The following is a 20,656-nucleotide window of genomic DNA, read 5'->3' on the forward strand; positions in this document are numbered from 1 at the left end:
GTGCTGAAATGAGCACCTGCTTCATATTTTCAATATATATATATGATCACATGTTGCTTTTTTACTTTCTGTGTACATTAAAGCTTTCCTGTCTCTTTAATATTTTGTGATCCCTTAAAATCTAGTTTTATATAAAGAATCGAGTGTTGTAGAAGTCCAAGGGTCTGATAACACTAAAACAGTTTGGTTTCTCCTGCTGCTGTGGTTGAAACCTTTTTAGTGGAAGAATTACCAATAATAAGGTGCTGAAATTAGAGAAGATTGTTAATGGTATTTGCTCTTCAGTTAATGAACAGCTACATTAATTGATACTACAGTGTTCTGCAAACTATGGTATATTTACAAGTCTAGATAAGAAAAATGTTGACAGTAGATGCCCTAGACAGTTGATTTTTTTTCAGTCAGCAGTTAGTAAATGACAAATATTCTTAGTAACTTTGCCATAGCAAAGACAGACTAACAAGTTTGGTAACAATGGGAATCAAATCTGAGACATTTCCTTAAATTGCTAAAGCTGAAGAAACTTGCAAATATAAAAAAGGCTAAAGGTGAGCACAGATAGCCAATTATGTAGTGTTGTGTTTAACAACAGTGAAACATAATAAAAGTATTTTTAATACTTGGATAGTTAGAATAATCAAAAGTAGTGATAATTAGAAACTATTTGGTTAGTTGATTTTTTTTGACAGTCAGTTTTGTCATAGTTTCAATTAATCAGTTGTTGGCACAATCAAAAACTAACTACATTTTAGTTGCTTATTTTTCATGAAAGCTTGTAATCATAATTTTGATTAATTGATCATGGAAATAACTGAGAACAGTAATAATTGGAAATACTAATATGGGTTAGTTGATTTCATTGTAATTTCTGATTGATACCTCACGTCCTCATACAGAATAGTTATATTACTCACTCATCTGCTTAACAAACATGCATGTTGCTAGCCTTGAGCTAACACCTATCTAGAAATCATGTGAATGTAAAAAAAACAACTAAAACTTAAGTGCTTTTGAATAGCTGACTATTCTCCTAAAGAAGCATAGTTTACTATTCAAAAGTGCTCAAGTTTTGTATCTTTTTTTTTGAAATTCATTACATCTTTTATGTACGATATTGTATTCTAACTCTTCTATCTAAACTAAAACTTGTGTTTAATGTGAACTGCACTTGTCCATGATATCATCATCATGCAGTGATTGCCCTCCACCAATAAGAAGTTGAAACAATCTATATGCACAGAAACTCTCTTCCTTAAGCTCATGGAATTGAAATAATTTAATTTTTAGATAAGGCATTGTCTTAAATGGATATGTTTTTAAAATCAGAATAGATAAAAGTCAAGGTTAACTGACCAACTTATGTTCTGTCACACACATAACACTATCATTGTAATGTCAAGCTAGGTAGGATACAAATAGAAAAGCTGGGAAGACTTGTTTGAAAAAATAATAAAACATTAGCACAAATTTATGCTTGGGAATTATATATAGTATGAAAAGACCTTTTTTAAATCAGACTATGGTTAGGGAAAAGGACAAATGTTCCTCAGAAAAAGAACAGGTGTGTATATTATCATATGGTCATCATATTTTTTTGTTCTTTTATCCAAAGGTAGAAGTATCTAGTATGTTTGCTGAGTAGTGGATTTAGAAACAATATGTAGCATGTTCTTGGTAAAGGAATTTTATATTTATTTTTTTTCTTTCGTGTATTGTCAATTTTATATAGTGGTTTTTGATTAATTTTTGTGCTAGTTATTAATAAATTACTTGAGATTTGTAATTGTTTACAGAACTAAAGTTTTGCTGATTTTTTTTTTTGGAATGAAAGTAAAATAAAATATTTTTTTCTGCTTACATATTATGGATTCTAAAGTGATAGCAACATCTGCTTCATTCCATGTTCTGGCTACTGTGGAGCTTGTTTGTGGGGGACATAATGGACATTATTCAGTGTGTTGTGAGTTCTTTTATGCACATTGACATATTCCTCCCATCCATTCAGCCAGTGTTGCATCTCCCAAATTTGAACATGATTGGGATGATGAGGACTTTGACAAGCTATTTTTTTCGATGTTTGCTCACATCGTTATTTGTAGAGGAAAATACTCTTTTAATCTCCCCTTTGATATGATTTTGCAGGTATGTTCTTTTCTTTCTCCTTTGATTCCTGTCATGCTTCACTAAATGTCACCTGTTTTTAAGACTACTTTGCCTTCCTTTCTTTACTTGACATTAAGGTCCATGCTGACTTGCTTATCGAACACGTGCACACCCATATCAACATGTCTTTTCCTCCTCATTTATGTGACTGTTATGTTCCAATTTACAGTGATTCTTCATTGTCATTATTCACCTTCCAGTCTTTTGAATTTCCTTCACCTGTTTGGAAGGTTGACCATTTAAATTTTATTTTCCTTTCCAGTTCCCAGTTTCTGTGTTTTTATCTTTTTTTTTATTGCCTTGCTGTGTTGTTTCTCATCACTTCATTAACATTTGAGGCACTTTCATGACCAGGAGGGATTTCCTGGAGAGGTTTATTCTCTTCTTTTTATCACATTGACCTGTATTTTTGCTTTTGTTATATCTCTTCTTACTTGGTTCTTCTGCTCTTGGGACTCTTATTGGAGGGGCTGCTCTATTAGTTAAGGTATTCCTCCTCCATGCTTATCTCTGTGATCTTTGTTGGGCTCTAGTCTTTACCCTTGAAGTCTTTGGCATTGGAGACTTGAGCTGGGGCAGCCTAGCATCAGTTCTTATTGTTTAATATAGTTTCTCATCTTTTTCGGTCTCACCATTCTGTTCCTTTTCTGAGGCCTGCTGAATTAATGTCTGCTCTTCCCATTCTAACTTCCCAACTCTTCTACTTTCTGTCCTTACCTTTCTCAAGTGTCAAGGTAGTCACTCTTTATTGGGACTATCCTGGTGGGTATGGCTTTGGAAAGATAGGTCTGTCTCTTTGCCAGTCTTTGGTGTTTATTTTTATGATGGATGGGTACTTCAGGTTCTCACCTATAGCCTCTCTCTGCATCTTTTTAAGTGTCTTGAGGATGTGGTTTTAGGTTTCTTGATCATAAATACCATGAAGAGGGTGTTTATTTCTATGCATGCAATGTTAGAAAAACACACAAGTTCAAGAAGTTTTGATTGAAATGAATAAATTACTATAACCTAAGTGCTTTCAACCTTTCTACTTTAGGGGCACCCACTTTTGCTCCACCTTTACTGAGACTCTTGCCACCTTTCCTTCTGTACATGGTGAAGATATTATAATAATCTTCACTCTGAATAAAAGTGACAGCTTTTTGAGCAGTTTGCCCCTGAATAAGAAAGGTCCACCCTTCAAAGTGCTTGGATTATAGGGTTTTATTCATTTCTGTTTCTACACATTGTAATTAATCTTTTCTTTTTTTGTGGTCCCCAAAGAGACTGGAGATTGGCATGTTGGTTATCAACCTATTAACCAGTTTCTTATTCCATTTGAAAGATTTATCTTCTCATTGGTGGTTCTTTTCGCCTGGATAGTGGATGACCAAGGTTGACATTTGGGACACCTTTTCACATATTTTGATCACCACATCTTTAAGGTTTTGTTTGTGGCTTGTATAAATCTGCCTACCACCCCATGTACAGAAATTTGTGAATTTTTGCTGCTGGCCATTCAAAATGTTGCACACAAAATACTTGCATCATATGATGCCATTCTCAGTCACCTTTCCTAAAATCATATGATGTTATCAATAATTGAAAGGTTAAGAGGTATTCTTTGTTATGTCCACTGTGGTTGAGTCTTCTGTTCTGTGCTCTTCTTTTGGCATTGTATCTGCTTCGCATGTCTTTATTCGAGTCTGGGTCATTCAGCAACCTTGTTCATAGGTTGAGGCTGAGATTCCTTTCCCAAATGGAGAATTAGTTTTTCCTTGCTCCTTCTTGAGTAAACTCTTTCTCTCATACTATTATTCTTCTGCAGGAGCCTGTTTGGCTACATAATTTGTCAAGCCTTCCCAGTCTTTTTTTTTTTTTTCCTTTCCACATTATATTTGTTGCATCTTGGCACATTCTTCTACTCTCATCTCTGTTGAGCTTAGCCTTAACTACTTCATTTATGAACAATGGAGTATTTTGTCATGAAAGTTTGTGCTTCTTTTTCACACTTTGTGTGCAAGGTTCTTTTGCTTTTGAGAACTTTAGCTCCCTTGAACCACTCATTTTCCACTTGAAATTGTGTAACCAGTGCTACCTTTTATGTGTGTGTGCCTCTCTTTTCCATAACTGTTTCCATTTTAAGTTTAACACAAAGTGTTCAATTTAGTTATTTTTAGAAGTTATAGTTTATTGCAGGGTTGTTTTTGAACCATACATTGTGTACTTCAATAGTTATGAATAGGTTGTTGTTAAAATATTTCCTCATGTTAGTAGAACCTTCTTAGTTTTTCTATCTGTTTTGAATGTTACTGCATCATAATATCTTGTAGTGTATGCAAGATTCTAGACCTCTATCTGGGTTTAAATATGTGTAGAAAATTTAGTTCTGTACAGATGTATCTAGAATTTAGATTGTGAATTTAGTCATAAAGAACTTAGTGACATTTTAAAAAAAGGAAATCATCACAGGTTGTATTGTAATAACAGGGTAGATAATGATAATTTGATTTGTCAAGTTGTGGTTGAAAGTAACTGAACTAGCCTGTGTGGACTTGGACGAAAAGAAGAGAATTATTTAAAGCACTGGATACAACAGTGATAACCAACAGCATAGCAGACATGTGTATATACATTTCAGTTGATTTAATATATGATTTGAAAACAAGTAGATTGTGTGTTGTTTGTTTATTGTTGAAATTTATTACTATAAGTCACAGGTATCTGTTTTAAAGAATCTGGCAAATACATAAAAAAACTAACACTGGTGAGTCAGCCAAGATCTACAGTGGTCAGCTAAGGTAGAAGGTGATGTAAATAAACATGGCAAATATGCATACATATATATACTCAACTGAAAGTATAGATGAAAATATTGTAGAAACTGTAGATCAGTGGTTCCCAAACTGTGCTCCACGGTGGCATGGGATATTTTAAATTTTCGAGGGAAACAGAGTGATATCAAAATCTGTTGGACACTGCACGAACTACTAGCTCGAGGTAGTTCACTGTTTTAACATTAGATTGTGCTACATTCCTTTCAATGACGTTCTCAAATGTTGAGATATGTTTTTATTTACTTGTACTTTTGGCTACACCAGTAACTTCTTGAACTTTCTTGTTTTTTAGATTTTGTATATAAATGCATGTCAAATTTCTGGGTTCGACAGTAATTGAAATAACTGAAGGGTGTTGTGATCAAGTGTTTGCAAGGTCTAGCAAAGTTCAGTGAATTATTTTGTTGACTTTTAGTTCTTGTGCATAAAAATGAAAACACATTTTAATATTAATAAGAAGTGGGAGTGAAGAAAAGGATGGCGAACTGCAGACCAGTAGCAAAATTGTGAAGAAACTAGAATATCGGAAATATAATGATAGTTGTCTATATTTTGGTTTTACTTCAGTAGATTTCAATCATAAATGGTATCCACAGTGTGTATTAGGTCTAAAAGTTTTGGCTCCAGAATGCATGCTTCCAAGTAAACTAAAATGCCACTTAGAAACAAATCATCATAGCATGGCTAGTAAATCTCATTATTATTTTACCAGAAAGTTAAAAAAATTGAAAGAACAAAAAGGTACATTTTGAAACAAGCATCAATACCAAGTAATATTTTGTTAGCATCCTACAAGGTAGCATATAGAGTTGCGGAATGTAAAAAGCCTCATACCATCACAGAAGAACTGATTTTACTGGCTGCAGTGGATATGGTGAACATTATGGTTGGTGAATCTGCGGTATGACTGCTTTCAAAGGTGCCTTTATCCAACAATACTATCAGTCATAGAATTTAACACATGACCAAAGACCTCAACGATCAGCTAATTGAAATATGAGTTACAGCTAGATGAAGCAATGGATAGTAACAAGGATGCTCATTTGATTTGCTGCAAAAGGGTTTGTGGATGTTGACAAAATTGTGGAAGACTTTCTCTTTTGTAAAAGCATTACTATAGGTACAAAGGCTCAAGACTTGTTTGAGATCCTTGACACTTATGTGTGAAAACAGCTTAGAGTGGACTAAGTGCATTGGTGTCTGTACCAATAGTGGTCACTCTATGTCCAGTTGTTATGGAGGATTGCAGGAACTAATACACAAAGCAAAGCTCTTGATGCACTGTGAACCCACTGCATAATTTACAGGGAAGCCCTTGCATCAAAGCACCTGAGTCCTCCACTGAACCTAGTCCTGGAAAGTGTTTTAAAAGTGGTGAATTTTATAAAAACACATCTACAAAGGTGAGGTTTTTTAAAAAACTGTGTGAGGATATGGGATCTGAGCACACATCTTTGTTGTACTACTGTAGCTCGTGGGAATATACTGTCCTGTGTATTTGAATTACAACAGGAACTCTACTCTTATCTTGAAGAACATAAATGTGCTAAAAACTTCTTGGATACTGATTTTTTCTCAAAATTATCATACCTGTGTGATCTCTTTGGAAAACTGAATTTGTTGAATCTCTTTTTGCAGAGAAGCAACATGCACATTCTGAAACTCACAGAGAAGGTTTCAGCCTTTGGGAAAAACATTACTACTATGGAGAAGAAAAATCAATGAAGATTGTGGCAAAGACTGTTTTCCCCTGTTGCCACAGTTTGTTACATCTAATGAAGTTTATTTGACCCACAAACTACATTTTGTTTTTAAGGAGCACCTAACACAACTCAGTGACTGGTTTGAAAATTACTTTTCAGCAGATATGGAGAAATTTGCATGGTTCCAAGACCCATTCAAAGATAAGGCCCCAATTTTAAAGGGCATACTGAAGAAGATGTGCTAGTTAAAATCATGCGACTGGGACAGACACCTGCAGACAGTATTATTTGCATATTGCGAAGTCCCACAAGTGAGTATTGGAATTTTACTCTTTAAATTTCTATACATAAGAAGAATATGAGATCTAATGCAGATATTGATAGAAGTGTGGGCAGGAGAAGAAGAGTCAGAAGTGAGAAACAAACCAGTACGTGTTGGATCTCAGAAGTCAATTGGAGGAGACTTTTCAACTCATTTAAAAAAGTTTGTATGTGGCCCAAGACACTCAAAAGCACTTCTTTTACCAGATGATCAAGGATTGACATTCAAAGGTCAGACAGTAAATCTTGTTGCTGTTATCCACAGACAACAATAAATTCACCCTCTAGTAGAAAGGACATTTTGAAGTGCCAAAAGTGGTCAACATAATGCATTATAAGCAGAAAGTGGACTGGAAAACCATGATCCACCATGTCAATCTGAAGAGATTCTTTGAGAGGGATGAAGACCTAATGGATGCAGCTCTTGAGGCACATATGTACATTGCAGATGGATGCTATAAATGAAGAATCAAAAGACAGTGGCTTTGTCGTAGAAGATGAAGAGCTACTAGTCATAATTCTGCTGGGTGGAGATGAGATGTACAGAGATGCAATATCAGTGAAGACCTAATTGGTAAGCATAAAAAAGAGCTACAGATCTACTGTGCCAGTGTGAGAATGTCTTCAGAGAAAGACCAGAGAAGACAGACCTTGTGCAACACAAGATCAAGACCATGGCCGGGATTCCATCAAGAGAAAGCCCTATAAGATGACCTGTACGATAAGAGATCTGGTCAAGTAAGAACTTCATGGAACATTAGAAACCAGACTCACTGCACCTTCAATTTCAGCCTACTGTTCCCCAGTGATAATTGTGAAGAAGAGGGATGGCACTAATCTCTTCTGCATAGATTTCTGTAAGCTGAACCTTGTGTGTTTGAAATAATCCTAGCACTTTTAAAAATATTTTTGTATATGGACATTAATACTGTTCTTAGTTTGTCGGTCTAAGAATCAGTTTTTGAGTTTAATAAAAATCTTGAAATGTATCTTAGTATGACTTGTATGGATATTAGCACTTTTACTTATTAAGCAGAGGACAACGTTTTGACCTGAAGAGGACCTAAGAAGATCAAAACATTGGTCTGTGATTTATTAGCAAAAGTTTTAATACCCATACCAGCTGTCCTGAGATACATTTTTACTTTAAGTGGGTTTTGTGTCATGACAAAAAATCTCAAAGATTTGTGCAAGAGATGTTAAGCCTTCTTTTTTAACTTAGCATAACCAACTTCAAATGAATAATTTTGAAATGTTATGAGGTTAAGTGTGTCTGATTTTTAAAAAATAAATTGTCTGATATCTTTATTGTATAATACATATTTAGTTATAATTTAGAATCAGTTTTCTAAATTCTTATTTTTCACTATAAATGATTGAATCTGAAAACAATTTACAATAAAAAATGTAATGATTGCTATTATGTTATAATAAAAATTTTTAATGGTGTTTCATCCTTTTTTTATTATATGTTAATAATTTTGGTGTTGCTGAACACTTATATTTAAGAAATGGAACAATCAGTGCCAGAGCTACACAGAACAGTGTTTTGACCTTCTTAGGTCATCTTCAGGTTAACAAACTGTTCTTTATTAACCTAAAGATGACCTAAGAAGGTCGAAAAGTTGTTCTGTACTTTATTTTAATTAAAGTGCTAATACTCATATCAGCCATTTTTAGAATACATTTTTACTTTAAGTAGGTTTCTTGTCATCACAAAACAAACAGTAGTACTGTTTGTAGAAAATACAACTTTAAGTGACACCCTGTAAGATTTGCAATGTGACAAGTTCAAAGAAGAGTGGAAAACCAAATATATGCTAGATAGTTCAGAGAGATGTTCACAATCCATGGTAATGATACAACAGGAATGCCTGGGTCTTCCAAGGGTTTTTTCCATCACTGATGGTGTTTTTTGTGATTGCCCCAATGGTGGGCTATTACCCTATGGAACAATTTACACTGCTCAAGGTTTTTGCTCAATACACAGATTATTGTTGTGACCATCCTCTTTAAATGCATTATGAAATTAATCAACCATGCATTAGTAATGACTTTGAAGGGGATGTGTGAGTAATCCACATGCACAGAGGTCCACTGGAAAATGTCTAGAATTGATGTAGTATGAATCCTCATTTTCACTTGAACCTTGTAAAGGACCTGTTATATTGACTTTGATGTAGGATAATATGTTAAGTAATAGTTAAATATTCAAATTTAAGTAATTGTAAGGAGAAAATATAAAGTATTTGTGTTAATTTACAGAAGTACACAAATGTAACTCAGGTTTTGAAAAGTGAATATTGAATTTTAGGGTATTTTATGTATTTTTTACCAGGTGTAAATCATGAAGAAAAGTATATCTGAATTATCCATTCATTATCTAATGATCACATTACACTGCTGAGGGTCTTTGTTACTGAATTTAGGAGAGATTTTCTTCACAAAATTTAATTTTCTGTGAAGTTTCCTTTATGTGTATACCAAACACGTACCTTCTCCCTGGTCTTACACAACTAAATTAGGGATGGCTAGTGCAAATAGCCCTCGTGTAGCTTTGTGCAAAATTCAAAAACAAACTAATCATGTATTTCAGTGAAACAGTTACTATATTTAAGTGAGTTAACTGGGCTATATTTTATTTTTTGGTCCAGTCTTTGTCTTCTGTGCATGCATTATTTTTGCCTCAGTCATTTTTCTGTGTAGACATTCATTTTTCTTAATCTTGTGTTCTCACCTCTAGAGCTATTTGAGTTTTCATTATTGGATTCAGAAGCTGACCAGTTGAGTGAATACTTAATATTTGAAAATACAATCCCTGTTGGTTTGTTCACTTGTGCTTTTTTTTTTAATGTTATCTTTGCTTTCCATGTTAATTCTTTTCTTTTTAAGATATTTATGAAATTTGGTTTTTTAGAGATTTTGTTCTTACTTGATGGATGTCAGTGTGCTTGACTATTGCTTACTGCACCAATGTCATAAATGCTGCAACTTTGTGAAATCTTTCTAGCTACAAAAAACTATGATAGACTATGTTTAGTTCTGTTATTGTTTGTTATATCTTGTTAAGTTTGTTCTAATTAAAAAAAAGAAAAAAATAATTTTTTCTGTTGGCCTGATTTAAAGAAAAACTCATTATATCCTTTCAATAAAACATAATTTTCTCTGATTGATTCTTCTTACTTATAATTCAAAATCAAAAACAATTGATATCTTATGTTTTAAAATGCTTCCATAGCAGGTCGATAACAACAATTAGGTTTCTTTGAGTTCTCAGAGAAACTTATCTTGTAAATATTAGAGCCTACTCATCCTCAGAACTCTCAATATATGTTATTTATCATGTTTTTGGTGTAAAGTTCCCATTTTCAGTCACAAAACCCTTTGGAAATTCTATGAACATTATTATGGTTTTGAAAGTGTTTTTCTTCACCATCAACTTAAGTGTCATGAAAAATATTGAAATAAAGCAAAGCATAGTGGCATGCTAGTTATTGATACATTTTATGAGTTGCAGAAGTTTTGTAAATATGTATTCTTGTTTAAAAACATAAAATTGAAAGTTCTATTTAAAATGTCTATTTATAAATGTATATTGTTTTCTTTTATGCAGACTTGGGAACAGAGACAAGAAGAAGACAAAACAATGATCGAAAGAATTTTAATTTTGGTTAGAAATATCCTTCATGTTCCTGCAAACCCTACAGAAGAGAAACGTACCGATGATGATGTCAGTGTCCATGATCAAATTTTATGGTGTGTTTTATTTAGGTTTTGCTTTATAAAAACTGCTGTTGCAGCAGTGAACTTGCTAAGAATAGTTATTATTGGCTTTTTAAATTTTTTGTAGAAAAAGAAAGGTTTTGATATGTATTAAATGTTTCAGTTATTCATTTGGTGATCCACAAAAAATTAGAGAATTAAGTTTTTATATTTACATACAACAATATTTATACAATAAATGTACAAAAATGTCATCTTTGAAAGAGAGTAAAAGATAAGTTGAAACCTAGAATCAGTTAAAAAATAAGCAATCACTTTTAAGATTTTATCTTGTATATAGTATAAAGAAAAAATAATAACTGAAAAAAAAGAAATATTTAAATGTTTTGTGTGGTAGGCTATCATTATGTGAAAGCAAAATAAGGGGAAAACAACTGATACAGAAACCTTTCTATTTTTTGGGGTTTATTCATTTTATGTATTTGTCCTGTTTAATAAAGAGTTTTCTTGTTTTATGCATTGCTTACTCTCTTGTGATTGCATGACTTAATTATAGCAATACAAGATCTCTCCCTCAACCAGAGGTGAAGTTGTGTTTATGAGTAGCAGGAGAAAACAAGAATTCTGGTAGTTTTATCTTGGAAATGTTGAATACATTGTTCAAAAGCCTTGCATCTGCCTTGTTTAGTGGTGCAATCCATATGCTGGTAATATATCTTATTTGGGAGCTGTGAATAATTAAAGAGTTACAGGGTTTTGGATTACCCATACTACATTACTAGCAGTAGTAACATACAGAGTTTAATTGTATATATTTTTTTCTGATTCTTAAATCAAACTGTGCAATCTTCATTGTTGGAGGTTGGAGACCTTGTTCTTTATCTTCTGATATAGTAAAAAGCTGCTGTTGATATCACTAGTCTCTTTTTCAGTACCAAACCTATTTTTCAGTGCTGCTACAACATGTTTGGGCTTGATAGAAGGATTTGCCTCAAAAAGTGTTGTTAAAAAGTTCATCATAGTCACATCCTTGGTAGTTGCAGAGGTTTTCATTTATGTTTCAGAACCTTGCACAAGTATATAATTGAGGGAATAATGGTGAGTGATGAAAAGTAGGAAAGTTTAATTCACTGTTAGCAGGGTTTTGAGCCATCTGCTGAATGTTGGTTATGATTTGTTGTGATAAACAGATGCAGTGATAGGTAAAGAAGAGGAAGGCTCACACTGCAATCTCTTAGGCTGCACAACAAGAAGTATTGTCATTAACTGTGGGGTTTCTACTGATGATATGGCTAGTTACTGCTGAGTCAGTTTTTAATGTATTTAGAAATTGTAAATTGTAATTATTATATTTTATTCTATGCTATGTCCTTTATCACTTTCACCAAAATTGGATAAATCTCAGATTTTTCATATCCAATTCCTGCTACTAAAACTTCTGGTTGGAGGAGAATTCTGATGATAAAGCCTCCAAATAAATGTCTTTATTTTTAAATGCCATGTTTTAATGTATTTGTTTAGAGATTTAACATTAAAGGGTTTCTTTATGATATTTTGAGTTTAATATTTTTGAATCAGGTCATTACATCAATCAGGAATGGAAGATCTTTTGCTTTATATAGCAACCTCAGAAGAGGAAGACCAGTTCTGTTTTCACATACTAGAAATAATATCTCTCATGTTTAGGGAACAAGTGAGTACATAGGTTTGAAATTTTTACTAATTTGGCTAAGAACAAAGGATGATGTTTGTATTTAGCCTTTAAAGAATTTTGATTAGAGTATTTGAGGTGTAGTGATAGAAGGAAATATATGCTTAGACAAACAATTTTGTTGCTGTTTGACTTAGAAAGCTGAACAACTTGCTTTATGTGGATCAACGAGGCCCGAGTCAGAGAAAGAAAAAGACATAAAGTGAGTAAAGGATTAGCCACCAAATTTACATTCAGTACAACATTATAAGATCATTATATTAACTTTATAGCAAAATAAAACTTGTAACAAATAATAAGTATCATTATATCCTGTTATTGCTTGAGTGAATGGCAAAGTTAAGTTAAGGTCAATGAAGCTTGAAGGGATAAAATGGTTAAAAACAATGGCTGCCTAATACAGGCTTGTTTTGTATGGATATTATATGGGCACATAAAGAAAAGTAACAAATATTGACAATGAATTATTAAAATCCATGAACTAAAAATGTTTATATTACAATTAATTCCTTATTTAACTGATCAATGGTTGTAAAGGTCTCTACATGTTTCAGATTCTGTGAAATCATGTTGGAACATGTAGAATGATTTTTACAACTGTTGTTCAGTTTAAATAAAGATTTAGTTGTGTATTATAAAACATTGTCATTTGTGAATTTTAATATTCTACACACACACACACACACACACACACACACACACACACACACACACACACACACAAGTTCTTTGAATTTTAATGTTTTGATATTTGCAACATGCAGGATTTGTGAGATATTGATGGCACTTTGAACACAACTGTTAATTGCCACAATTTCATAATACTATTAGGGTGTTTACTTCATCTACATTTATATTATTATTCAGGAGGAATTTTAATTTAAAATATTTCATTTGCTATTTTTTTCACCTTTAAGAATATGATGCATGTTAATAAAAGTTTAGAAAGATACAACCTTTGTTATATTTGAAGGGTAAGCCCACAACACCTTATTTCAAAGAACTTACAGTTACTTTGCTTTATATTTCAGTTTCTTAATTATATACCTACCAGTGTGTTACTAAAGCACCTGATATAGTCATACTAAAGTGTTTACTCTGCTTGTTTAATTTATGATACAAATATATCAAACCTTTATTTTAGAGAACTTATGAATATAAGGGACCAAGAGAAGGCAGAAAAAAAAGTCAACCAACTGAAACTGAGTGGAAGGTATGACTTGAAAATGTATAAAATCTGTTACAGGACCAAATTTGACTATTCAGTATATTGACCAAGGTCTAAATTTTTCTAGAAATATTTTTTAAAATATTTTCTACATTATTTGTTAGGTTTTTCAAATCCTTTGAGGGAAGTTGTATCATGTTTCTGCTTTTTTATTGATTTTTAAAAAAAATTTAATCACAAGTATTCTTTCATTATTAATCCAAAAACCCTATTTATTTAATTTTGATGATAATATTTTTGTGAACTTGTTATGAGATGACTGTACAGTCAATTTTGTTCATATTAATTAGGTGATGTCTTCTGATCATGAATTTTCTTTCTTTTCTTGCTACTTAAGCAAGTGTTTTTACACTGTTAATAGCTTATCAGTTTTTGTGTTATAAAGCAACACAAAATAATGAAATATTGAACATATACCCTTGAGCAATTTAATTGAAACAAGACAGAAAATTATCATTTTTTTCAATTTTTTGCATTTTATTTCTGACAGTCCAAAAATTACTCATAAATTAATACATGATATGACCACCTTTATTTTTCAGAAAATCATTAATTCGCTTTGGCTTCAAGTCCACGAGTTGACTGCAATCTTTACTAATTTTTGGATTGTGGTACCACACCTCAATTATGGCCTTGATTAGCTTACTTTCATAGTATAGTCTTTCCCCAAAGTCTTTCTTTACAAATCGCCCAAAGGTTTTCAATAGGTTTAAGTCCGGAGAGTTTCCAGGCCAGTCCAGCACCTTTATTACCATTGTAGTAATAAAATTCTTCAAGTTTTGATGTGTTGCACGGAGCTAGATCTTGTTGAAAAATGCCAGATCCTTTTGGAAATCTTTTTCAATTCTGGAATGACTCTTCTCTGCAAAACTTCGATGTACTGTGGTCCTTGCATCATGCCTTCTAAGATATGTAAGCCTCTGACACCATAGTAGCTGAAAAAGTCCTAAAACATCTTCAAGGGATGTTTTACGAACTGATTGATTTGAGATTCTCAAAGTTTCACACCTGGAGATCTGTGAACATGCAGACTTCTTTGACCCTGTACAAAGAAATGAGTCTCAACATTGAATAACACCTTCCTCCATTGTTCTTGCACATCCAGTTTTTGTATTTCAGACCCCATTGATACCGTTTTTTCTTCATTGAGTTGGTATGAAGTTGTTTTTTGACTGGTCTCCTTGTTCTTCTAACGCAATTTCGAATTACGTAATATTCCTCAATATTTCATCATATATCCCAAAAATAGATTGACCATACTGCAAAACACAGCTAATGATGCTGTCTGTGTGAAAAAATGACTATTAAAGGAAATCAGCAGGTCCAGTGAGCCTACATCGGCCGCCATGCTGAAAATATTGTAAAATGACCATTTGTTTCAATTAATTTGCACAAGGGTGTACTTATGTAATTACTTCATTCATTTAAAACCAGTTTTAAGAAGAATGCTTTTCTTTTCCAAATGAATGTGTTACTAAATTGTAAGTGGATATAAGTAAGATATGCAGTGATGAACATTTCACAAATATGTCAGTTAAGAAGTAATTGTAAAAAGAATGTGCATTATTGATAATTTTCTCTTTAAACAAACTTCCTAGAAATATAAAGATAGAGAAAATTATTCACCATTTTGTATAATACTATTCTGGTTATTCAAGTTTGTGAAGGAAACAGAATTTGTTTTGCATTTATATATATTTGTTTTACCTGTGGTTAATATAGGCATTTCAGGCAGGTTCATAGTGTTTTTGTAGTTTGTAAAAATTAAGCACATACCTTTTAAGACATTAAGCACATATCTTTCCCAATAGTTGCAAGATTTTACATTCATACTTAGATCTTGGTCTTGTTTCTTTAGAAATTGAGAACAATCCATAGTTAATATAGTGAATTTTTCTGTAATTTAACATTGGAAATTGAACTGGTAAACAGATCTCAGAAAATTTTAATGTCATCTGTTGGTTTTATTACTCTTGAATACAAAAATCAAAGCTTATTATCTTCAAATTATATCTGATAATCAAGGTAATTACTGAAAGCTGTCATGACAAGCTGATATAACATTTTAGGAAGATGAAAAATAGTATTTTTATTTATATTTATTTCAGACATTCTAGGTTTGGAGGAACGTTTTGTGTGAGAAATGTCAAGTCTGTTAGTGACAGGGATCTTATTTGTCATCGAATTTTAGCTGATAATCAGTTTTTAGATTTTGATCAAGGCAAAGCTTTTAGAAAAAAGCCCAAAAACAGGAGACCTCAGCAGGATTTTGATGTTACTAGAAGGTCTACATTGAGCATTCGTCTTTTCTTGCGTGATTTTTGTGTGGAATTTTTGAACAGTGCTTATAATTCTCTCATGTCTTCTGTAAAGGTATGAATTCTTCTAGTGTTTGCCAAATAAATATTATGTTAGTTTCTAAAGTAGTAATAATATTATGTGTTTAATAATTCATAAATGAAAAGTAATGAACAACAGGACTTGAAGTTAGTGGATGCTAGCTGATAAAATACTACTGAGTTCTAGTATATATATTCAGTCATATTGAAGGGGCAGTAGCTTCTTTTTGTCAATTTATAATCCAGGCATGACTACAGAGAGCTAGAACACTTGTACACGATGGTCAAAATTATTAAAAAGTAAGATGGCTGAAAGCAGGATTTTCACCAAAAACATAGAACTAAAACTTGATAATATATTAATTAGTATGGTAGGATAGTCCTGCAATGAAAACTATTAAGATTTTTTTTATTTTTCAAATTAAGGTTTTATAACAAAATTTCAAATCTGTCTAGCCTAAAAATAATGTATATTAAACCAAACTGTTGTTATTATCTTTTTTTTTTTTCACTCAGAAAATAGATAATATGTGTAAAGTTTTGCTTTTACATACTCCAGTAAAGGTTAAAAGAAAATATGAAATCAAATGTATAGTTTTCTAGGAATAATATTTTGTCAGTTAACTAAAAGCCAGTACTTGTGAGGCAACTTTTGTGGCACTAAAGTAGACTTTGAGGGCATACAGCAGATGAATTATATGCTTCTCTTTATTTACAAATAATAATATATTTGGTCTCCTGAAAAAGATTTTTTTGGCTCAGATTTATGCTTGACATTTTTAGGTTCTCTGTTGCTAGAAATAAATCTGCTTCAAATTGTGAGCATATCAATCTGTACAATGATATCTCAATTGAACTCGATCATCTTGTTTGACAAAAATTCTTTAAAGAGGCATATAGAAGTAAGTGAGGTAGTAACAATAATGGAAGATTATTTCTCTAAGCCCAGCAGACTTAATTCAATGGGATTGATAAGAGTATAAGCAAATTGCTCTCTTCAAACTTCTGAATAATGGCCAAGCATAATTTTTCATGTAGACAACAAGAATCCCGCATGGATTTCTATACATAGTAAACTCAAATAGTGTAATTTTATTTTACATGTTTTTACTTCAAGATATTTTTAGTGAACTTAGTAGTTTATTTGATATTACAGCCCAGTGTCTGAGAGATAAGAAAAAATGCAAACGAACTTGGCAGGGGTTTAGTTTAGAGAGAAATCTGACAAATTCTCCACACAACAGGGGTGGTCAGGAATGTTGTGGTTCCTCTTCGTCCCTGCTCATGGAAGATTATCTACTTTTACGTGGAAGTTTTCTTGTAATTTGACTTGACATGTTTAAGATGATGAAGTGAGATGGGGCATTATGAAAATGATAGGGTGAGAAAGGGGGAGAGACAAAGGCGGCAAAGGGAAGTAGGCCAGGCCGGAGCCCATAGTCCAAAAAGCCAACGAGATATCAACTCAAATGGCATGAATATTGCTTTGACTGGGATCTAAAGATCTAATACCTGAGATTTGGATGTGGGGGGGGGGGAATAGGAGTGCCTCGAGAAAACCCACTTTCACAGGACAAGCGCCAAATGTTTTAACCTGTCCTGTGCTTGGATCTGAAAAGAAATACATATAAATATAAACATATATTCACCTTATTTATCATTATGTATTTTGTTGAGTGGTTTGTAATTGTTGAAATATGTTATATGGTGAGATGTATTTTGTAGGAGTGCTGGCTGATTTATATAGTGATGCAGTTAGTTCGTTTCTGTGTTCTGCTTTTAAGTAATATTTCTGTGAGTTTGTTTCTGAATGTAGGTAAATTACTGATTTTGTGTACGTAGTTGACAGGTTTGTATGTTGGTAGTCGGTTTGCTGCTCTTAATATTTTATTTTGTTGTATTTGGATCTTCTGTATTGTGTTGTTAGACATACTGTATGTGACTTGACATCTGTATTCTATCAATGGACAGATATAAACCTTGTATGTTTGAATTATGGTTTGTGGTGAGCATTTTGAGTGTTTGCTAGTTATGCTTATCAAATGTGAAATGCGTTTTTTGATGGAGAAACGTATGTTGTTAACATGTTTTTTCCATGTTAATCTGGAGTCAAAAGTGATGCCAAGGAATGTAATGTGCTTGTTCATGTTAATAGGCATGTTGCCGAGTGAGATGTTTACTTTTTCTAGAAATTTTTCTGTGCCTTTTTAATTTCTTATAAAAAGTGATTGCTTGCATTTTTGTTGGGCATAAAACCACTTTCCACTTGTTGCTCCAGCTTGTAACAGGATTTAGTGTTTCCTGAACTCAAGACATGGTCATTAGCGGGTTTCTAGAAATATTCCAGATAGCAATGTCATCTGCATATTGTTAATTGTAAGTGTAAGTTAGACTAGGGAAAGGTATATCACTAACGAAAATAATGTAAAGGAGTGGCGAGAGGACAGATCCTTGGGGCACTTCTGCAGTTATTTTGAAAGATTTTGACAAGGTTATGTTGACTCTAAGTTGAACTGTTTTAACTGTTAGGAAGTTTGATATCCATTTGATAATAGTTTGATTTACGTACCACTTAATTAACTTATGCTTACTGGCATTATACCAAACACTGTCAAATGCTTTTTAACCATCTAAAAATGCACCTATGGTTATCTAATTTTTATTGACTGCTTTGTAAACTGATTTGGTGAGTCATGTTAGGTGATCTATTGTTTGTTTATTTTTCCTAGAAGTGTTTTAAGATTCAGGGAGGATGTTATTTAATTCACAGAAATGAAGGAGGCGATTTGAAATTATTTTCTCCGTCAGTTTACCAAGACAACAGACTAGACGGAAGTTGTCAGGATTAGTCCTGTTTGTTTGTTTCTTTGGAATCATGGTGATAATAGGTTTTTTCCAACTGTCAGGGTAATAATCTGTTCTTAGTGAGAGATTCATGATGTTTGTGAGATGTTGTAATAGGAGATTGGAGCCTTTTTTGAGGATAATATTTGGTATTTGATCATGTCAGGGGGGAGTGTTTTTCAAGTTTTTAATGGTAATTTTGAGTTCAGTGGCGATTTTTCTATTAATTGAACTGGAATGGCTGTTTAGAGTGTTACTGGGGAATTGTGGTGTGAAAGAAGATTGATTTGCTCTTTACTAACTACAACACCCCAACTGATACCTAGGTCATCTGCGGACCGTAAAAAATCCATGTAAAAACTTTCCCATTTACTTCACAAATGAAGAGGAATCTTAGTTATTTTCAAGTCAGATTTTTCAGGGTTAATTTTTTGATCTGATTGTTCTTCCAAGCCCTCAAATTCTTCCTCATCACCAAAATGATCAAACTCTTCTTCTTCAGCTTTCACTTCATCTTCACCCTCTTCAACACCATTTATAGTTATGGGTTTGCTTTCTGTTTGATCTTTAGTTTCTTTTTCCTGTACTACTTCATCTTCATCAAATTCAGCAAATTCATTGTCTTCAACTTTTGCCTTGTGGTGGTTAGCACATAATGTTACAGAAGTCAGACTTGAAATGATACAGAGCAGTAGCAAATGCATTATGAAATGCCATAAAAGTTATAACTTCTTCCTTTTGCTATTTTTCGTTTACAAGTACAACACTACACATAAGTTTTCAGAAATCTACCTTAAGCTTTTTCATTTTCGCATACATCACTATAGAAAACACCCAATTTACTCTTTATTTCTGAGTGAAGAGTAAATATGACTAAATGTAAAAATAACAAATGAAGTAAAAAATTTTAATTCAAGTGATATTAAGGGTAAGTGAAGAACAAGAGACATATGTGCATGTTGCTATTACCACCAAGATCTGTACCAGCGGCAGCTCCAGGCAAGCCTGGCACTTTCAACGCTCGCTGCAGCGACTCTCCTACTCACTGCAGCACAAGCCTCCAACTCTCTGCCATGGTGGCCAGGTGTAGGCTCGACACTCAAGCACCATCCATTTTCAGGGCTAGTTGCTTCGGCAGGTGAGTTGTTACATGCTCTTTAGCCGATTCTGAATTCCATGGCCACCATCCTGCTGTCTGTGAAAAAAATAGGTTCTGAAGATGTATGTAACAATCTCTATTAAAATAAGATTTAATTCCAATTTATAATTTTCAATTTTAATACATTACCACATGTGTTTCAAAATTCACACAGGCTCATCCAGGATTTGAACACAGTATCTCTCGTACCCAAAGCGTGAATCATACCACTAGACCAACGAGCAGTTCATTTAAAGTTTGAGAATAGGTTGAGGTTGTTTCAGTCCCAAGGCCTTTAATCATTTATAAGAAAAACAGAATGGTGTTAGCTATTAATGATGTCTTGGACAAATGTTTTTTAGAGGTGACCAAACTGAGAACAATTCACAGTAATTTTTCTCTTTGTTTTATTTTTCACCAAAAGTACTGGCCTTATCAGAATCTTCATATTTATGACACAGAACAAGTTCAGCAGATCACTCCTCATTTCATCACAGTGTTACAGATTTTTTTCTGTGACACCAAGATCTGTTGTGAGATTCACAAATATATGCTGAATGAGGTGTCTCTTTGAAGGGTTTTGAGCTTTTGCAAATGACTGAGGAGTAGCTGTGGGTAATTTAGACATGCTTTTTCTCAGTCCTTCCTTTACAAGGTTGGTTTCAACAAA

General features: G+C 33.0%; 1 protein-coding gene across 4 annotated transcripts in view; it reads left to right on the top strand.

The window, feature by feature from the left end:
• Window positions 1-20,656, top strand: part of LOC143232718 (protein timeless homolog) — a 201,229-nt gene that overhangs the window by 34,456 nt on the left and 146,117 nt on the right. For all 4 annotated transcript variants that reach the window (XM_076468461.1, XM_076468460.1, XM_076468462.1 and 1 more), the window contains 5 exons: window positions 10,617-10,759; window positions 12,305-12,419; window positions 12,575-12,639; window positions 13,582-13,650; window positions 15,774-16,038. In XM_076468461.1, the coding sequence (XP_076324576.1) occupies window positions 10,617-10,759; window positions 12,305-12,419; window positions 12,575-12,639; window positions 13,582-13,650; window positions 15,774-16,038 (657 nt within the window). The remainder of the gene's footprint in view (window positions 1-10,616; window positions 10,760-12,304; window positions 12,420-12,574; window positions 12,640-13,581; window positions 13,651-15,773; window positions 16,039-20,656) is intronic.

This window comes from Tachypleus tridentatus, chromosome 11 (genome assembly GCF_004210375.1).
Source record: "Tachypleus tridentatus isolate NWPU-2018 chromosome 11, ASM421037v1, whole genome shotgun sequence".
In the NCBI taxonomy this organism is placed as follows: Eukaryota; Metazoa; Arthropoda; class Merostomata; order Xiphosura; family Limulidae; genus Tachypleus; species Tachypleus tridentatus.